At 55.9% G+C, this 21,063-nt stretch overlaps 2 protein-coding genes across 2 annotated transcripts; both read right to left on the bottom strand.

Moving 5' to 3' along the window:
- Window positions 1–7,526: 7,526 nt before the first annotated feature.
- Window positions 7,527–8,445, bottom strand: MIND_01060200 (uncharacterized protein; the record flags this gene model as incomplete). Its single annotated transcript, XM_037367183.1, has 9 exons — window positions 7,527–7,579; window positions 7,628–7,754; window positions 7,801–7,821; window positions 7,877–7,950; window positions 7,992–8,000; window positions 8,049–8,157; window positions 8,201–8,209; window positions 8,255–8,271; window positions 8,316–8,445. 9 exons carry the CDS (start codon window positions 8,443–8,445, stop codon window positions 7,527–7,529), a joined length of 549 nt encoding a protein of 182 aa, XP_037216577.1.
- An 8,503-nt stretch (window positions 8,446–16,948) lies between these two features.
- On the bottom strand, window positions 16,949–20,958 carry MIND_01060100 (FAD-binding FR-type domain-containing protein; the record flags this gene model as incomplete). Its single annotated transcript, XM_037367182.1, has 15 exons — window positions 16,949–17,086; window positions 17,133–17,219; window positions 17,589–18,215; window positions 18,272–18,991; window positions 19,044–19,135; window positions 19,182–19,245; window positions 19,294–19,422; window positions 19,471–19,581; window positions 19,631–19,741; window positions 19,795–19,936; window positions 20,000–20,107; window positions 20,158–20,348; window positions 20,400–20,471; window positions 20,517–20,654; window positions 20,704–20,958. 15 exons carry the CDS (start codon window positions 20,956–20,958, stop codon window positions 16,949–16,951), a joined length of 2,985 nt encoding a protein of 994 aa, XP_037216576.1.
- Between the last annotated feature and the right edge of the window lie 105 nt (window positions 20,959–21,063).

Genomic DNA, 21,063 nt, shown 5'->3' with positions numbered 1-21,063 from the left:
TTGTCGGGGGGGAAGAGTTGTCCAAACCCGCACCAGGGGCTGTTGGCGGACAGCGGGGCAAGTTGTAGGCCAAATACTGCCAACCACTCCCGCCATAGTTCCGCCCGACTCGATCCCTTTCCCGCGTTGCAGCCTTCGACGTGAACACCGCCGTTGTTGCCAAACCACGACTGGGTTGGTGATGGAGACCGACCTCCCGCGCAGAATGGGTGTCGCGGGGTAAGATTTTGGAGGGGAGTTGTCGAACGCGAGAGAGCGGGAGAGGGTGTTGTCGATACCCTTGTTGCCGTCACTGTAGATTCCTCGCCGACAACCGTCGCTCTCACTCCCGTTAAGGATAAACAAGGGGCCAAAGCCCGCGTCCGTTGCTCTTGCTCGCAATGTTGCGGGAAACAGACCCCTTGACAGCCAAGACTGACGCGTTAACGATGGCGAAGTCGGGAGAAATGGTGTTGCGCGACGCTTGTGAAGATGAAGGGGAGCACGCGGGCATGGGAAGCGTCGCCCGAGTCAACCCTGCGGCGCCAGCGAAACGAGCCGATAGAGGTTGGCATCAAGAAGCAGCAGCTAACGCTGCAGTTTGGTGATGGGGTTTGGGGGAACGAGTTGGCCGTGCTCGACATGTGGACAACGCTGAGGCCAGCTGAGAGCGCCGCGTTGAGCTGGTCGAAATAGAGCGGGCCATGCTCTGCCCAGCCACGTGCCGCGCCAGACGCGCGTTTGGTCAAGGTTGGCGCACAGTTCAGCAGCGTTTGTCGGTGCTAATGGCGTTGTAGACGGCGGTCAAGACGAAGCGCCGGCCAGTTGGGCGCGTGGACACCGGTTCTGGCAGCAGACAGAGGGTTGTGGAGGCGGCGGGGTCGAGGGACTTGACGCTGGTGTGGTTGGCGCATTGCGCATGGTGGTAAGAAGGAAGTTGTGGGTGGCCGGTTCGGGCACGTGCCGCCGGCGGATGGCCCCGGACGGGGCTAAGGTCAAGCCCGCGCTCGCGTCATTGTCGAGTCTGGCATGGGGCGCAGACCCTGCGGAAAGACGGCGGGGTTGGGGTCAACCGGTGGCGACAGCGCGCTGGCGCGGTTGGCGAATTTGCTATGGTCGCAAGAGCGGCTGTCTGATCTAGCCACGTGCCGCGGCGGATGGCTCCGGTCAAGACCGGGCTCGCGCCGTAGGCCCGGCATGGTCGACGGGGATGCAGGCACGTGCCGCAGACGCCTTGGGAAGACGGCAGGCGTTGGAGCCAACATGGAGGGACAGGGCGGTCGCGCCGTTGGCGCGTTGGGTGTGGTAGTGGGATGAAGAAGCGCGGGGCGGGGAGGTGCCGCCAGCGGAGGCCCAAGTCGGCCAGAGTAGAGCCCGTCGTGGTGGGAAATTGGGATGGACTGCAATAGTTTGGGCAGGCCCCGGGAAGCTTCACTCAAGGCTTGTCCGAAATTTGAGGTTTTTGAGGGCAGAAAATGGCTATTTCCTTGTCCGAATTCAAGGTTTTTCAGGCGAAAATTTTGGAATCCTTGTCCGGTTTTGAGGTTTTTGAGGCTTCTTTCTGGTCAGACTGGTCAGTTCAGTCGGCTCATGGAAAAATATTCTCAGATGAAGGCAGGCACAATGTAAACCTTGCAATCTGTGCTTATCATCGCAAAGTGAAGTCGAAATTCTGACCCAAGCATTGAATTTGGGGGTGCCATTTTCCCGCAAAATTTCCCCTTTTGGAAAGCACGTGACGACCCTTGTCCGATTTCAGGTTTTTGAGGCCCAAATCGTAAGGTTTTTGAGGCCAAAATTGCTGATTTTCTCGGACAAGGCTTTGGTGGAGCTTCCCGGGGCCTGTTTGGGCATTGGGAAACAAAAAGACTTGGGTGAAAACTCACAAGGGTGTAGTTGGCAGCGCACTGCTGCCAATGTTTGCGTTGAAAGTCCTCCCGTATGTTTGCCTCTGGCGGCAAAATCCTGGAAAAAATAACGTCTTAAATCGTGTTTTTTTGAGGTCCAAATGACGCCCCGAAATTATCGGATAATCGGGTGATCGCATCAAAAATCGGTGATGCGGGCGGTTTGGAGCGCAACGAGCGACGCGACGCATTGGGCACGCTAATATCAATGTCAGTAATGGCACAATGGAGGAGAGGGACAAGAGCTCACCATAGTGAAAGACTGCATGAGGATACCAGCGTTGATGCGCCTGCGGCGCCAGATGCGGGGACAGCAGAGCGGGGTTGGCGAAGGCAACGGACACAAGAGGGAAGCCAGGGAGCAGAGCCCTGGCTCCGAGGCGTTGAAGTCCAGAGGGACGCTGGGCCTCCGGCCGTCAAAATCCTGGTGCAAAAGTGAGTTTTGATAAGGCAAAAAGTGGGCGGAAATAGGCTTACGTAATCATCAATTGATCCACCATTTTCGGTGGAATTGATAAAGGTTCAGGCGCGACGAGGAGTGCAGGACACTGATATCAACATTGGTAATCTTGCAATGAACAGGAAGAACAAGAACTCACTAGAATCACAGCGCGCATGACGATCTTGGCATTGATGCTCTGATTGATGCGCCGTATGCAGCGGTGGTCGGCATTGAGCGGGGTTGCCCAAGGCAACGGACACAAGAGGGAAGCCAGGGAGCAGAGCCCTGGCTCCGTGGCGTTGAAGCCTAGAGGGACGCTGGGCCTTCGGCCGTCAAAATCCTGGCGCAAAAGTGAGTTTTTTAAGGCAAAAAGGTGGGTCGATATACGCTTACGTAATCACCCATTGAGCCATCATTTTACGCCGATTTTCAGCGAGACTATCGTGTTCTGCGAAACAAGTTAGTACATGAGCCAGATTCAGCGGAGACAACACTCACTAATGTTGTGCCTTGGGCGTAAGCCCAAGCCAGTGCCATGTGGACACAAGAAATGGAGGATTGCCAGGGACTAAGGCCGTGTGCGTGAAGGACTTGGCAGTAAAACGGCAGGAGGTGAGAGGCAGTCCGATGTGTTGGGCAGCAACGGGCCAAGAAAGACGTGTCGAAAGCATCAGCTCCACTGATGCCTTGACGCCGGCGCAACGCAAAAGAGCTGACAGTGAAACAGCCCAACGGGAGTCCTGCGTCGTTGGGTCAGCGCAAGAGTGACATGAATAAGGCAATACATACACGTGAAGGACCACGCCAGACGGGCATGAGTGCGGCCTAAGTCTTGGAGAGAGCAGCGGTGGATGGTAGCGCAACGAGAACAGCACTACAAACAGTATGTGTCAGCGAAAAATTGAGAAACAAATGACGGTGCAAACCTGTTCGCGGCAAGACCGGGAGCTGCAGGCAGGAGTCGGATGTTGGCAAGTTAATGTGACGCAAAATGCTGGAAGCTTGAGGCCTTCAGTCAGCCTGAGCAAGCAGAAAACAACAAGAAGGGCACACACCTTGTTGCGAGCGAAGAATGTGGTGGTGACGCGGGAAGACAAGAGGCGGCTTGTCGGGTCTTGGGCTACTGGTCAAAGCGACGAAGAGTGGTGGGGGGGAAGACAAGAGACGTGGTGGTGGAGGAGTGAAGAAAAGAGAGGATGCGTGACTTTTGTTGACACGCCGACGCGTCGCACGAGACGGAGGGAAAAAAAACACGGCATGTAACAGATGTCACATCAGGCCGGAAGCTCCGGTCGCCGGTGTCGACCAGGAACATAACATCAGTGGAAAATCAAATCCACTGACATCGGGGGAGAGCGCAAGCATCGGCGGAGCATTAGGCGAAGAAATAGCCCCGGCCGAGCCTGAAACAGACATCGGCTATGGCCATGGCAGATGTGGTAACATCAAGTGATACCGGCTGCTGAGATTTTCAAACGCTTCTTGGTCTAGCCGCTGCCGGTCACTGTGCCTGTTTTTCCACAGGCTGTTCATGCCTTTTGTTTTGAACAGTGGCCCCATTTTTTTTTCAGGTGAAGTTTGTGGGTAATGCACACGGAAGCGTCACCAAACGTCATACTCAATATTTTTTTGTACTTTCTGGACGTTCTGAGAGGTGAATCAGCACACTAAAGATGGCATCCCGATAAGGTAACAGTACCAACAACTGCTGGTTTCCCTCTAGTTCAGCCCCGATCGCCCAATTCCGAGCGTGGGAACTAATGTTCGGTTTCAATAAATGTTATCCACGCCTTCATCGCAGCTATCCCTTGCGTCCAGCCCACTGTTTTCTCGTTGTAAATACGAGACAAGATAACTCTCTGCTGGAGTCGACTTCACTCTGATTACGACAGAGGCAAGCGCATATGATAGATATCATAGCCCCAAACGCGTGCCCGCGAGGATCGGGTGGCCAGACCGCGGCCGCCAGCGCAATTTGCTTAGAACGGTGAATACGCGAAATCGCGTATTTGCATCTCAACAAACTGTTGGGCGGCGTGCATGCCCGCGCTAACGTCACTTGACAGATGGAAATTTTCATGGGAACTTTGTGTTTGTTGATTCCGCCGCGACGCGAACATGCTTACAAGTGTGCCGCTCGCTTATTCCTGCCCATATAAGACCTGACTTGTGTCGAATAACGCACAACTCCTTCTTTCCCTCTCCCTCCATCCTTCCCCTTTCAACCCCACCATTGTCCATCATCATTGGCATTGCTGCCTATTAATCTACAAGTCGTATACAACAGTCTGTCGTCCATCGCTAATGCCTCTCGTCGTCGCTCAATTCTCGCGCTTCGCTCTCAGTGTCAACGCCCGCGATGGAATCGCCGCGCTCGTCATCGCAAACACTCTGCATCGAGGTCAGTTTCCATTCGGGCACTTGATTTGGCTACTGACCATATCTTCCAGCTCACAACTGCGCTCGTCGTCGTCTACCGTGACGGGCACTGTGCGAACCCCAATCTCACCTTATCCCAAAGATTTGCGGCTCGTGTCCTTGCTGCGCTGGGCAGACTCGTCGTTGTCGTTACAGCGCCAAGCCAGTCGCGAGCTCGGGAGACGATTTCATCGTCGTCTGCGGAGATCAGTAAGTTGTGTTGTTGCCCGGCTTCAAGAAACAAAACTGACAGGCTCATAGTCATATCGTGCTTGCTGCTTTTTGATGTTTCTGATCATCTTGGTGAGTCGTTGCATTCAATGCGGGGGATTATTGACATCTTGGTCAGTTTTCCCTGCGACTCACCAGCGAGGCCGCTTGGTTCGGCGCGTTGGCCGAAATTGTAGTGGTGTCAGCGGCTTCACCACCGACGCGTCGCTCCTGCCGGCTTGCCTCTAGCGCACCCTGTCTGCGTTGCGGGACGGTCGCTTGGGCGAGCTCGTGGCTATGTCCGTTGACATTGCTGCGGTCTTGGTCTCAATCAAACTGCCCCGCAAATAACAACTCACCTTGTTGTAGCCGACGTTGGGCTCGCACGCGATCCTCCCAGTTGTTGACGACAAGCATGTCGTGGGCGAAGAACTCGTTATCAACCGAGTTATATTTCGTACAGCCAGTCGGGGGCTCGCTCGGCGGATACCGTTGCGTCAGAGGAGTTGCGATCGCGGAGGCCAAATTTGAGCTGTTTAATGGTAAGTTTATTGGCGAAAATGAGACGTTCGGCTCACTTTTTCCAGCCAAATCACTTTATTCGGCGCGACCGAACTGCTTAATGGTGAGTTTCCTTGTAAAATTCGAGCGCTCTGTAATTCGGGGTGGGCTTGGCAGCTTTCAAGCAGCGAATTCGCCGCCTCAGCTGAAAAGCGTGCCGAGCCGCACGGTTTTAGAGGCCGACTCGGCACTGCTCATAGCGGAACGTGTCGCGCAGGCGTTATTCGGAAACCAAACTAGAGTTGGGTAATAGTCAGCCTCGTATCCCGTCGTGATGATTGACTGACTTCTAGACTAGTTTGTCGTTGTTGCGCGCGGAGATCGTTGGCCCAGTTGTGGCCTGAAAACAAGGGGACGACGAGTTTGCCTCGAAAGGCGTGCCGACACCCCCAGCCGCCCGCCCAGCTTCGTTGCCGTCGCTGCCCAAGACTGCGCTGCCTGCAGCCGCCCGCGTTCTTGTCGTTCATGTAAGCATTTTGCTCGTATCCCGTCTTGATGACTGATTTGACCAGTTAGTCGTTGTTGCGAAGCGTTGGCAGTCGACACAGCCGTTGTTAATGACAAGGAGGACGCTGGGGCATGGGTTGGCGTTAACACGTTGTCTGTCCCGAGTTGCTGCTGCTGTTGCCGCGAAAGACGCGCCGGCCCTAGCCGCTTGGCCAGTTTTGGAGGCGACCGGGAAAACCGGGGAAGTCCTGCACCATGCCGGCCCAGGCCGTAGTCAGTACTTTGTCGTGAGTTGCCAGAGAGGAAGGGGAAGCCGAGTAGGCGCCGGCGTGGTGGTTAAAAGCTGCCGTTTGGGCTGGAGAGGGTGCGGTCAGCCGGGCCAGGTCGCCGCTGAACGCTGGGTGTGGCTTGGAAGAAGCAGTCAACTGGGCCGGACTCACCGCTTGGAATACCCCGGCCCGGGCCCGGCAGCCCTTGTCGCCATTTCTCTCCTATCTCCCCACAGTTTCCCGTTCTCCTCCATCTCCACCGCTAGCTGATGCTTGAGGCGCGCGGAAGCCTGGCGTGGTCAAAGAGGCCGCCTGCACGAGCATGAGGGACAAGAAGAAGCGATGCGAGTCACGAGCATGTGACGGCACGCGCAAAGAAGGTGAGCGATATTTATTCAACTTCTACCAAATACAACATGTACTTCAGTTTGCTGACTCGTCGTCCAATCTCCTCACTGGCACATGAAACTGAAGGTAAGTTGTCGTTGACTTGGATTCAATGTTGCTTACCTCGTTGTCAGATGAATACAGCGTGCTTGTCGGAGTTGTCCTCGTTTCGTCCCGCACCGAGCCCGCAAGCAGCACAGTAAGTCTTCATATCTTCACTTCCAGGTCGGCGGCGGCGCGTCTGCGCAACTTGAATTCCCGCATTCTGTTGACCGACACGTTGGTCAGTTCTATTTGCAGCGTCATATCCACTTACTGACTTCATTTGCAGATCTAACATACCTCAACTCAAGCCCGCAAGCGAAGCAATTCATTGGAGTTGCTTGTGCTGTTTGCGCACACCTTTTACAGCTAAAACAAGTGTGCGCAAACGAGCTTGCAAGGTCTCCCTCGTCGTTCATAGCCGGCATTGAAAGCCTTTTAAACAGACGAGTAAGTATATCAACTCGTTGTTGCTGTTCGTGCTCACCGGTTGCTGCTCAGCCAGGCGAGCGTGAATCTAAAACAAATCAGTAAGTGACTGAACTTGTTGCTGGTGTTCGCGCGCTCACTGTTGCCACTGAACCAGGCGCGCGCGCGAATGCAAATGCAAACAATTGGCAACAACGAGCCCTTCTACGCTCAGTGCCGGAAAATGGATGGGGCCGGGGCCGGCGGCCCGAGCGTGGCGGTGGTTGATAGAATAACGATCCTTCGTGGCTGCTCTGCGTCCCCGCGATTGAGCCAGGTCGTGGCCGCGCTCTCGGGGGCGGCGCGCTGATGTTCGCGAGGGGACCCGGGGGCCGGGCCGGCGCCGGCGGGCAGACCGAGGACATATGATTGCAAGGACTACGACAAGAGCGCTACTCAAGGCGCATAATCAACGCCGGCCGCCTTCATTAGATCCACGACTTCCACATCTAGAAAAACTCAGCCAGTGATTGGACAGGGCCGGGGCAGGCACTCACGGTCCTCCGTGTTCTGCATCCGGTGCACAAACGCACAGCGGACGCCCGGGCCGAGGACGAAGTCGCCGCCGTTCTGGGACACCTTCCCCGCCTTGAACGTCAGCGCCGGGTACGCGAGGTAGCCCGTCTGCAATATTATTAGTAAATAATGATCACATATGTAATCTGCTTACCTTGATGCTGTTGAGCGTGTTCTGCAGACGCGACAGCTTCAAATAGCCCGGCCGCGGCTTGTCTTTCGGGCGTGACCTTGAGGTTGTCGACGAGCCCGAGATGCGTGTACAGCGCGCGCGTCGGGTCCGCGTAGATCGCGCCAGCATAACCTGCGTCAGTCAGCGAGGGTTACATAAGACCGGTGATGGACCTGTCATTTCTGCGCGCAGATGAGCCCAACTCGCAGACGACTGCTGCTGCTACACACCGTGGTATGCCTGGATGGCCGCCCAGTCGCCGCATCCGATCAGCACAATCCGGGTGCCCGCAGCAGCGAGCGCCGCCGCAGGGACCTGCGCCAGGTCTTCAACGTACATCTATCTTGTCAGCACTTCACACATTGGGGTTCAGAGGACACACCTTGCAGGACTGACAGAGGTTCGCTAATGAGGCACGTGTCTAGCTTGCACTCACCCCGCAGAAGAAATGGCCTGCCCACCATTAAGCTCAACAACGAGAGAGGCCGCATACGCACGGATGAACACCACGACCGTCTTCTGCTCCGCGAACAGCGAGCCGAACGTGACCTTGTTCCCGCCGCCGTCAAACACCTCGAACTTGGCCGCCGCCTCGAGCGTCGCGCGGTCCAGCGTCTCTGCCTGCATCGGAGTGTCCGTCAGAGTCGCACACGCGTGGGAGCGAATCAGGCACGTCATGTGACGGCGTCTAATTTAATTCTTTGCTACCTTCTGTCACGTCATGTAAAGTCCCCGACAAAAAACCTTTTCCATTTGTATTTTTCTATGTATCAGAGCAGTGCAATAGACAAGCTTAGCTCGATGCTATAGGCACCCAGTGATTTGAGGATTTGGTGAAGGCTACACTTTTCCGCCCTCGAAAAAGTGAAATGTGCATGGGAAAGCTGTTCGGCATGGCCCGGCATCGTCTCTCAGTCGCAAACAGAGCTCAGAACGGTTAAAAAGTTGTCGAATGACTCCAATTATGTATTCTTGGTCCCAGATCGTTCGAGGGCAGTGGGGACATGCCGGACATGATGCGGGGATGTACCGTCACCCATCACGCCAGAGAAATCAGCCCTCGAAGATCTGGTGCCATTTAACCAGGCGGGTTTAGTGTTGCCGCGAGTTCGAAGTTGACTCGGGCGACGAGTCGAGCGCAACTCGACTCGTTCCTAATTTGGAACGAGTTAACTCGACTTGTTGATGGCTCGTCATCGTGTCACCCCACATCACTGTCAACATACTGGCTGGGGGCCAGCCTGCAGGTCCTGCCTCTCCCTCACAATAGCCACCAAAATTCATGTCTACACATCAACTTATGCCAATCTCAGCCCTCTTTGCCCCACTGACCTGGCACCAGCCTTGCTCATAAATGACATTGGATTATTTGGATGCCCAGTCTTAGTCTACCATGCCTGGGTCTTCGGCCGATCAGCAGCCAAGCCGAGTCAACTCGCGAGTTGGCTGATGAGCCATCAACTCGAGTTGAACTCGAACTCGACTCGCGGCAACACTAGGCGGGTTGCGCATGCTTATCAGTTGCTTCTCAAACTAACCAAAATTCCTGGTTTTCTTGCTGTTAAAGACTTACTGACCCCATTGGGGTAGATTTACTTAGTCAATCTCTCCGTACACCTATTCCTACAAGAAAAAATGGTATCTCCAGCATCTTTGACTGATCTTTTCATCACTATGTTATTTGACATCATTGGCCAATGTAAGGCCCATAACATGCAAATTGGCTGCTGAAAATTTGCAAAGCTGCTTGAGAGACCCTTGCCTTGAGTATACACCACAAATTATTGGAACTCTGAGGCTTATAGGCCACCACTGAGCCATTCCAAGGTGACAATCAGTAAATGTACGTCATCAGATATTGTAAGGGCAACCCCGGAGGCCTGAGATCAAGGTCCTAGCAGGGGAGGATCCAAAGCGTGAACATTGGTAAGCGAATACAAATGAAGCTGACCTAGCAGGGGAGGATCCAAAGAGAAGAAACTCTAAGGGTCCGCCTGCTAGGTAGCTGACTATATACTGCTTGTCCGTAGCTGCCGCTGTCGGGCACAGAAGGCTTGGGCAGCGTCGCAGGCGAGGTCCCAGGGCGACCGTCGGGAAGGCGTTGACGGATCGGTGATTGTGCGGGCGAGATGGAGGGCCGGACCGGAGACGGAACCGGAGTCGGACCGGAATCGGAGGCGTCTCCGAGGGGCCGAAAGGGAGGTTCCCCTGACATCACCCCCCTTTGAATGCGGCGTCCCGACGCATAGACCGGAACGGAATCGAGTCGAAGGTCGCGGAGGCGATGTGTCGTGGCTTGCCAGGGTACTTACGATAGAACTCCGCAATTTTCTCCGGGCGAAGACGCGGTCGAAGCGGACCCATTGGTCGTGCGATGCGTCGTAGCCTTTCCATCTGACGAAGTAGTTCAGCCGCTTATACCTCACCCTTGCGTCCAGGATTTCCTCTACTTCCCACTCCGGGACTCCGTCCTCGAGGTCCGGAGGGGGCTGGTCGTAGCCGGGCGCGTCCGTCGAAGGGGGTCGTCCTGAGCGAGCTCGAGCTTGACGACGGGGAAGACCGGGTGGAGCTTCGAGTAGCGCGGAGGGAGGTCGAGCTTGTAGGCACCTTTGCTGATCTCCGCGACTATCTTGAACGGTCCAAGGCGGCGATGGGAGAACTTTTCCGAGGGGCGAGTCGTCCTGATGTCAGAGGCATCCAGCCAAACACGGTCGCCAACCTTAAACTCCGGAGACGGAGTCCGTCTCCGGTCGTAGTAGCGCTTGTACTCCTCTTTGGCCTTAGTGAGCGCGGCCTTGGCTTCAGCAACACCAGTGGCGATCCGGTCGCGGAACTCGTTCACTGACTCCATGGCGGAACGGACTCCGGGTTCGAAGCCCATGCGGGGAGCCGTCCCGTGTCCGTCATGAAGGGGACCTGCTGCGTGGAGGAGTGAACGTGGTTGTTGTAGGCGAACTCCGCGGCCGGAATCAGCTCATCCCAGTCGTCCTGCTGGTAGTTGGTGAAGATCCGCAAGTACTGCTCCAGCTCCTGGTTGACGCGCTCTGTCTGACCGTCTGTCTGCGGGTGGTACGCGGTGGACGTGGCGGGCTTGATGCCGATTAGACGCCAAAGTTCTCGGGTGAAGTCCGCGATGAACTGCGAGCCGCGGTCGGAGACGTACTTCTCCGGAGTCCCATGGTGCCGCCAGACATTCCGGTAGTAGAGGCGGGCTGCCCCTACTGCATCGACCGTCGTATGACACTCCGAGAAGTGGGCGCGCTTTCCGAGGGTGTCAACGACGACCATGATCGCGTCGTACCCATGGGCTTCAGGAAGCTCTACAATGAAGTCGACGGAGACGGTATGCCAGCGTTCCGGGGGCGTTTCCGTGGGGTGCAGTTCTCCGTGGGGCAGTCTCCGGAGTGCCTTGGTGCGACAGCACAAGTCACAGGTCGCAACATACCGGCCGATATGGCGAGACATCTGAGGCCACCAGTAGTTCCGGGAGACCAACTCCAAGGTCTTGAAACGACCTGCGTGTCCGGCGACTCGGGTGTCATGGCAGAGCTCGATGATGCGTCTCCGGAGGTCCTTGTCTTTTGGTACGACGATCTTTCCTCGGAAATGGAGAAGACCGCCGGAGACGGCCCACTCGTCAGAGCGTGAGGAGCGGGGGCCTCGAGCTTGACCTTGAACCTTAAGAAGTTGCCGGGCCGCTAGTGCGACGGGCTCCTCCAGGTCAGGCTCACCGGAGAGGGCATCACGGATGTCACGGAGGAGTTCAGAGCCGGGACCGGAACGGAAACGCCCTCGAGTGCGCGGACGTGGAAGAGTTCAGGCCGCAGAAGGACGACGTCGGAGTTGTCGGAATCGACTCCGTGGTCGGGTCTCCGGGAGAGGGCGTCAGGCCGACCCATATCGCGGCCAGGCTTGTGGTGCAGCGTGAAGTCGAACCGGGAGAGGTACAGAGACCACCGGGCCTGTCTCCGGTTGAGGTGTTGCGTCTTCCTGAAGTACTCCAAATTCTTATGGTCAGTCCAAATCTCGACAGGGTGCGCGGCGCCCTCGAGGAAGTGTCTATACTCCTCGAGTGCGCGGATGATGATCGCGAGCATCTCCTTGTCGTGGATTTCGTAGTTGCGCTGGACATCATTTAAGCTTTTGGAATAGAATGCTACAGGGTGCCACTTCCCGTCCGGGGCGGATTGTGAAAGAACCGCCCCGTCGCATAATCAGAGCTGTCCGCTCGAGTCGGAAAGGCCGTGTGTCGTCCGGAATCGCCAGGACCGGTTCCGAGGTGACCGCGTCCTTGATCGCTTGGAACGCGGAGGCCTCCGCGTCGCCCCCCAAGTCCATTGCTGGTCCTTCTTGGTGAGCACGAAAAGAGGGCGTGCAAGGGTCGAGAAGTCCCGAATGAACCTGCGGTAGAAGTTAGCGAACCCGAGGAACTGCTGAATGTCCTTCTTGTTTTCCGGAGTCGGCCAAGCGGAGACGCCTGCGACCTTGACGGGGTCCATTTCGACGTGGTTGTGGGAGATGATGACTCCGAGGTACTCGATTGACGATTTTTCAAAGTCGCACTTCTCCGCTCGGAGGTACAACTTGTGCTCCGGAGTCGCCGCAAGACCTCCTGAACAATCTGCCGGTGTTTCCGGAGGTCGGAATGGGCGATCAAGATGTCGTCAAGGTAGATCATGACGTCTCCGGAGAGGATGAGGTCCTGAAAAATGTCATTCATCATCGTTTGGAACGTCGGGGGAGAGTTTGTCAGGCCGAAATACATCACCAAGGGCTCGAACAGGCCTCGGTTAGTCCGGAAAGCCGCTTTCCACTCGTCACCTTCCTTGATCCGGACGTTGTTGAAGCCCCAACGGACGTCGAGTTTGGTGAAGTAACGAGCGCCTTTGAGCCGGTTGATGAGGTCGTTGATCAGCGGAAGGGGGTACCGGTTTTTGACAGTCATCGCGTTGAGAGCACGGTAGTCCTGGACGAAGCGGAGTCCTCCGTCCTTCTTCTTGACGAAGAAGACCGGAGACGCCATCGGAGACTTGGAGGGGCGAATCCGGCCCGTTGAAAGCCCTTCCTCGATGAACGCGTCGAGCTCGCGTTGCTCGAGGGGCGAGATGGGGTACACCTTGCAGTTGGTGGGCTTAGCATCGGGGACGAGTTCAATGGCGTGGTCCCAGGCTCTCCGCTCCGGTAGCGTGTCGAAGGACTCCTTGTTGAAGACGTCCTGGAACTCCTTAGCCCAGTCCGGGATCTCGGAGGGCGGAGGGGCGGAGTTCCTGGCGAAGGCTTCGGCCAGGCGTTGCGAGACAGTACTGCCAGCGCGTATCTCCTCCGAGGGGCGGAACGAGGTGTAGAAGATGCGGTCACTATCTTCAAGCTGACCATCGTCATCGTCGTCGTCGGAGTCCGGCGTCAGATCAGGCAGGCCGGAGTCGTCACCGGAGACGGAATCGTCTCCGTCATCAGACCCAGAAAGGTCCATGGCGCAGACCGAGGGGAACGGGCCGGAGCGGAGACGCTTCTGAAGCGACCGGAGTCGCCGCAACTCAGTCCGTTCGACCCGCTCTTCCTCACGGCAGGTCGAGCAATTGCGGGGGCACCGTGTCATCTTGACCTCCTTGGTTTCCCAATTGATCTCTGGGTTATGTTTCCGCAACCAGGAATACCCCAGGATGAGGTCTTGCTTGCCAAGATGGGTGACGGCCAGCTGAACTCGTTCGGCATGGCCCTTGTAGCGCAGGACCAAGTCCGCGATCTGTTTGATGGAGCCAGCGTCATTGGGGGTGCCATCGACATTGAAAACCGGAATCGGCTGATCGAGGGTGCGGACCGGAATGCCATTCCGAGCAACATAGTTCGTGTCAATGAAGTCGGAGGTGGCACCACAGTCGACAAGCCCAGAGAGTGAGAGCTTCAGCGCTGGTGGTGGACTCGAGCTCTAACGGGAGGTGGAGGGAGTTTGCCCCAGGGGCAGCGGCAACGGTGTACTGCTTGGGCAGTTTCTTTTCCCAGGCAGTGAGGCGGCGGAGGACGATGACTGGAGTCGCGGGCGGAGTCGGAGACGGAGTCGAGACGGGGGGCAGGAGAGGGTGTGTCTTTCGTTTCGGGCTCATTGTAGGGCAAGGAACTGCATTCATCATACAAAGAGGCAAAACGATTTATAGACGCGAACGAGGGCACACCAGTCACTCGTCGCGGGGACAAAATCCTCTCCGGCCATCGACTCCGCTGCCGTCTCCGGCAGGGCAGCTGTGTCCGTGTAGCGGGCGATCAACTCCGCTAACATCTCATCACCGAGTTGTTGGATCACCTCGTCGAGGATGTCCATTGAGCGGACATCGGCGGGGAGGGGGCAATCCCGGGCGAGATGGTTTGGGTCGCCGCACCTGAAGCAGGCGCGACGAGGGGCACCCCGAGCCCTGGTGCGATCCAACTCCATAGGGACGGGAGCTGGAGGCGCCGGAGCGGGGGCGCGGGCCGCGGGTGGCACGACCGGAGCCACCGGGCGGAAGGGGGCCGGAGCCGGGATGCGGTTGACTGGAAACGGAGTCCGAATCAAACCGCCAGGCGTCTTGGGGGCGGCTGACTTGATCAGCTTGGCCCGGACCAGGGCCTCGTATTGACGGAAGGCCCGGTGCGCCCAGCTAAGGTAATCCCGGAGGTCCGGGGGGTCGTTCGAGGACGTGATTCCGTTGTTGATCAAGGGGTCAAGTCCGTGGCGGAACTTGGTCACCTTGACCAGCGCGTCTTCGAATCCGGCGAGGTCCATCAGGTCCTCGGTCGTCGGTGTACTGGTAGACATCCTTTGTGCCCATGTGATAGGCGGAAGTCTCCAGCTTGGAGAGCGTGATCTTGCTCGTTCTCCTCAACGAACCGGAGTCGAAACTCGGAAACGAACGAGCCCCAGGACGGAAACGGAAACGGGGCTTTGCTTCCGTGGCGCTCCGCCCATTGCTGAGCGGGTCCTTCTGCCATAAACGACATGGCATAGCGGACAGCCTTTTCCTCGCTCGCCTCTCCGTTGACCACGAGCCTCAGGGGCAAGGCGGGCGTAGGTGCGGACCGCGTAGAGGAACGCGCGGCCGCGCTTTCCGGTCGCCATTGAAGGTGAACGGGGGGTTTGGTCGCAAGACCAATTTTGAGGCGAGGTTGATGTCGCCAAAAAGGGCTTCGAGTCGCCCTGGACCGGAGTCGGAGTCGGAATCGACGTCTCCGGCGATGGTGTTTGGGGTCCGCCAGCATTATTAGCGGCGGCAGCGGCAGCGGAAAGCCTGGTTGGTGAGTAAAGCAAGGGCCTCAGTTAGGCTATCGATTTTCGCCTCGAGTGAGTCCAGCCGGGCGTCTGCGGTAGGAGTGACTCCGGACGGCATGACGGGTGCGGGGACCACAGGAGTAGAGGAGGAGGGGACAAGTGGCAGGGGCGGTGACGAGGGCGGAACGGACTCGTACTCCGAGCCTGAGTCAGCGCCGAACCTGGCAATCTTGTCCGGTTGATCCCGTAGAGAGTTTCTTCTGCTGTAAGGGCAACCCCGGAGGCCTGAGATCAAGGTCCTAGCAGGGGAGGATCCAAAGCGTGAACATTGGTAAGCGAATACAAATGAAGCTGACCTAGCAGGGGAGGATCCAAAGAGAAGAAACTCTAAGGGTCCGCCTGCTAGGTAGCTGACTATATACTGCTTGTCCGTAGCTGCCGCTGTCGGGCACAGAAGGCTTGGGCGGCGTCGCAGGCGAGGTCCCAGGGCGACCGTCGGGAAGGCGTTGACGGATCGGTGATTGTGCGGGCGAGATGGAGGGCCGGACCGGAGACGGAACCGGAGTCGGACCGGAATCGGAGGCGTCTCCGAGGGGCCGAAAGGGAGGTTCCCCTGACAGATATAAGCATGCGCAACATCTCTGATCAATTTGAACCAGATGTTCGTGAGCAGCCTTTTCCATCACCCCTCCCATCAAAAACTACCCCGGCAACGTCAAGCGTCTGTTCCGGCAAGCTTTGCTCGCCTGCCGCTCACGAACGTCTGGAATCGAGACTACCAATTATGCTATCTATGCACGATTAATAATTGCCGAACCTAGTGTGTCCCGGGGGTCTGCAGTCCAATTACACTGCTCTTTCACCATGGCTAACAACGACAAGCAAAGGACGACGAAGAAAGAAGGAAAAGGTAGCGACAGGCTTGAGTCACACCGGGTGTCACTCCCCTGCGATCTCAAGCGACCTTGCTGACTTGGCAGCTCACGACAGCTCACGACAGCTCACGCGCTCCCGGAGTGGCTCTAAGGTTTGGCTCTATAGAATCATGTTGAAACCAGCCCCCCCCATATCGGGAATGGCTGTGCATTTCTATAACCCTTTTGGGACGAGCCATGTCATATCACGTGGTGCTGGCGGCAGCTGGCCACGGTCTTCCCTGGCTTATTATGTAAGGTTCAGCACCTGCCGCTTGCGGCCTTATCCCTCCTCATATTAATATCACTCATGATGGCCCGAGGGACCCGTCGATGAGATGAATACTTTTTTACTGCATATGCTGCTTGACGAGGGTTGAGCCCATAGCGATATGCGTCTCGATAACGATTGCAGTGTCGAAAGAAGTGCCAAATAGTGTCAATAGAAATTGCGTCAAGACACTCGGGCACCAATTTTTTTGGCAGTCGGAAATGAGCCGTCAGCCTGTTCGCGGAAACCTGATGAAAATTGATTAGAGACAACATCAAAATACTCACGACGCCATTGGTCCGAGATCCGACCCTGGGAAAGTGAAACAAGCGTGGGAAAATTAAGATTGGAGGCATAAAACGTCGTATTTTGGGCGCCTGAGTTCAACAAAAATAGTCAAAAAATCTACAAAATATTTCCCAGCCTTGACGGCTGGGAGCACTGTACCATCTACCCGAACACGTCCTCGCTGTACCGGCCCTCCTTCCGCAACGTCGCGAGCCACGCCTCCGGATCAGAAACGCCGCCGACCTGCTCCGCAATGCTCATCAGGCTATGCCGCACGCCCTGCCCGACCCGGGTCGCCGAGCCGCAGACATACACGTGCCCCCGTTGCACAGGTCGACCCAGACCTTCAGCGCGTCACGCGTAAGCAGCTGCTGGGCGAACCGGCGCGGCGCGTCCTCCTCCGAATACACCGCCTCAAGCAGGACGGTGCTGTCCCGCGGCGAACCCGGCGACAAGCGCGCGCAAGCGGGACATGTCGTGGTAGCTCGTGCCGTAGTAAAGCCGGAAGGGCGCGGTCTCGGTGACCTTGTAGCCCTGTGCGCGCCGATGTTCCTACAGAAATCAGCGGAGGTCAAGCAGCAAGCAAATCGAGCCCCACCAAAAACCCAAGGAAGGCCGAGATGCCGGTCCCGGCGGCAACCATCGTGATGGGGACCGTCGGGTCGTCGGGGAGATGGAAGGTCTCCTGCGACGCCCGCGGCCGTGCCCAAACCGCATGTCCGACCGCGATGCGTTTCAAGAAACTCGAGCACAGTCCAGCATGGTCGTGGGCCACAACCCGAGGGTCTTCCACGCCAACACACAACTTGGCCACGTGCGCGTTCACCCGAGGACTGCTCGCAATCGAATAGCGACGGGGCTGGGTCGCCCGGAGGACGACCAGCAGACGCGGGAGAGTAAGCACCTGCGAGAGAATGGGATAATTCGCCATGAGCGCGCTGAAGTTCCGATTCTTCTGCGCAAAGGTCGGGGCATCAGCAACCCCAACAGCCGTCAACTCGTCGCGAGTCGCCTTGAACTTAGGTTCGTCAGCCGGAAGGAAAGAGGCCAAAACCTGGACACTGCTGCGCTGGAGCGGGCCAGCGAGGTCGGCGTAATAGACCAGCAATTCCCGCAGCGTGATGGGTCCGCGGCCGACGAGCAACGCCGCAAGCGACTTGGGGTTGACGCCGTCCCCTATCTCCTTGACCGAAAACGAGGCATCCGCAACAAAGTCGAGTGACACCAATAATTTCTCGACGACAGCGGGATCATTCTCAGGGAACACCTCCATATGATCCCCCTCGCGATAGCTGAACCCTTCAGGAATGTCGAACGTGATTAGGCGCATACCACGAGGAAGCGGTGTTTCCGAATCCACAAGTTCCAGGTTTTCTGCAACATTGATCTGGACAAACCCGGACACAGGTGGTTGGGCGAGGATAGAGGAAGTCGAATTGCCTTGGGCCACGAACTCCACTTGAACCTGGTCTGCGTTGTGCTCAGGCGGTTGTGTAAGGAGACTTTCCCCAGTGAGAGAGTTGCCGTGGACATCGACGCCGAAGTTGGCGGCTGTCGCAGCCCACAAACGGGTAATCCACTCCGTGAAGTGAGCATCTTGGTCACCGTTGGCGTCGCCACTGCCCTTCTCGAAAACACGGTTCCCGCCCAACGCAGCAATGTTGGCGTCAACTTTCTTGGGCTGATGACACAAGATCAGCCCGGGATCTTCTCCGAAGATAACAAGGGTTTGCTTACGAAGGCTTGGTATGTGGGTCCCCATTGAGTATTGCCCGCCCCGAACACCGAGAAATTGATTCCGGCGAAACGACTGCCATTCGCTTGCTTCATTTCTTCATCCAGCATATCCGAGAATGCCAAAGCTGCGTCTGGGGGTTCTCCATTGTAAGTGGACACGAAAATCAAAAATAGATTAGAGTCTCCATCAATAATTTCCTTGGTCTTCTCCGCGTTGGCCAGAGGCGAATCCTCTAGTCGCACAACTTGAACGTCTGTGAAGCCAAGTCGTCGAGCACGAGCAGCGACATCGCCTGCCATGCCCAAACAAGTACCGTTGTTTGAAGCATGAACAGCCCACAGACGAGGCAAAATTCTTGTCCCCACACGTGGCTGCGGAGCTTCAGTGACCTGCTCCGCTTTGGCAGCCTCTGGGATCGACGTGGTCGTTTCGAGAATAGAAAGATCGACTGAGGACGGATCAACTTGTTTGTGAAGTCGCATTCGGAAGTTGAGTGGTCGGTACAGCGAGAAGTCGGGATCGTAGATCACAGCACCTTCGGTCACATTCTCAATCTGGAAGTTGAGCACGACGCGAGAAATGACAAGCTTGATTTCCTGGAGAGCGAAGTTGAATCCAATGCAACCACGTCCACCAGATGCAAAAGGAATAAAGGCATGCTTGTGGCGTTTGCGGACTTCTTCGGTGCCCCAACGATCAGGGTTAAATGTGAGTGGGTCCTATTGGAACAGAAGCTTTAGTTGCAGTTACAATGTAACGCTCTCATCGCACCTTCCAGTGTTCGGGGTTGACCATTACGGAATGTAAAGCGACAGTAACTTGAGCGCCTTTCGGGACTAAAAATCCACCCGGCATGATCACGTCTATTGCGGAGTTAACCAGTGGCCTGGATAAGACGAAATCACATACCTTTTTGTGCTTGGCGGGTAGGTTGGAACGCAGGATTGTACAGTCGCTGGGTTTCCTTGATGAACTAAAATACCGTCAGAAATGTGAAAATGATTCGAACTCTGATGCATACCCAGTCCAGATACTCCAGTTTGTTCAATTCGTCCGCCGTTATCTCTTTATCCTTGGTTATACCAGCCGCAATTAAGGAGGCGTACAGTTTGCGCGCGTAGTAGGGGAATGTGGCCAGACAAAACCAGAGCTTGAAGTAAGGATTAGACGCGAAAATGGGACTCTTGGTGCTACATACCCATCCCAAAGCACTCGAAGTCGTGACCTGTCCAGCACCAAGGAAGGTCATCACGTTTTCGTGGACTAGAGAAACGTCCATTTTCTTGCCCTCCTCATCCGTTGCGTGCAGCTGAGAATCCATCAGATGATTTCTGGGAAGGAAGAAATAAAGCTCAGACCATGTACTCCAGAAGACTCGATGTCTCCACTGCTGCTTTGGCATACGGCATGTCAGGGGTCTCGGTATGCTCCTTCAAGGTTCGCTCCGACTCAGCGCGGACGAACTCGGACTTGACAGCTCATTAGTTTAGTTGGCCGGAATATCGAAGAAAAAAAAACGCACGAATTCGAGAGTCGCGCGTTTTTGTGCACGTGCTTCGGGATTTGGTAGTGCGCGATAGACACGACCTTTGCGGAAGAGTGTTTGCGCAAGCGCGAGATTCTCACCGATGATGTGGAAAATTCTGGCAATAGAACTGTCTGAGCTGAGAAAGGTCGCGGTCAATAAATTCCTTTTTTTTGTGAAAAAAATAACAATATAGACTTACTTGGTGACCATCCCGAAATCCATTCCAACGGCGACCTCTCCGATAGTTTGTCCAGCCACTCTCAGTCCCCACCCAAACGCATCAACACTCTGCTCTTTCTCGCAGATCCTGGAAAAGACTTTAATAAATCGAAGGTCAGCTTGCCGAACAAGCCTCACTCGTCAAAACATTTCACTAGTCGATTAGCAGTGTTGTCCATGATACGAACATAGTTCCGCATGGCCTTTGCGCCCATGGCGGTCATCATAAACTTGTGGGACGTCGACCAGGCGGGGTTTGTAGAATCGGCGGTGAAGAGCCCGTTGGGAATGCTCGACTTCAACGGGAAAAGTGGATGATTGTCGCCGACCTAATAATCCCAATAAGACGAATCACTCTAGACAGTTCGCAAATCACTTACGAGTTTACTATAATATTCGCTCTCACTTAGAACATACGAGGCACAGTCGGGGTCGTCGGTGAGGTAGACGTCCTACTTGACTATCAGAACAATCGGAGAAGACAGATAAAAACACACCTTTCCGAGGTAGCTGACATGAACGATATGGCCAAATTTGGACAGTAGCCGCTGGTAATTACCAATGAAGTCGGGATAAATCTCTCCGTAGCTGCCTATAATCGGCAGTCCACCGGTGGGACCAGGGACTGGTCGAACCTGGTTTATATGCTTAGTCATCGGAAAGGAGGAACGAAACGCAGGGCACCTTTTTGCCACTGATCAGCAACGCGACAGTTTTTTCCCCGAGGATGGCGTCCACAGTATCGAGAAGTTGGAGGTCATTCGGGATAGTCTCTGACGGTGCTGCCTTGTGAAACGAAATCGAGTTGGGCATCACGATGCTGAATTTCTGAGCTACATCGTTGCGTATTTGTTCAACAGTGTTGGTAGAGGAAACGACAATGGAGACGCCATCCGCCTCGGGCGATTTGCCATGAAGATAGAAGATAACTGAGGCCATTGGTGTTGACTCCGTCCGAGCAACGCACTATACTTAAATAGCTCGTTTGGCAGCATTGCGAAAACGTGGCCAGGCAATCCGGGCAGAGCAAGGGTGAACTGGGAC

This window comes from Mycena indigotica, assembly GCF_014461135.1.
Source record: "Mycena indigotica strain 171206Taipei chromosome Unknown Mind.scaff0009, whole genome shotgun sequence".
NCBI classification, from domain to species: Eukaryota; Fungi; Basidiomycota; class Agaricomycetes; order Agaricales; family Mycenaceae; genus Mycena; species Mycena indigotica.
Note: the sequence above shows the minus strand (reverse complement) of the source record. Positions and strands in the feature narration are given on the sequence as shown.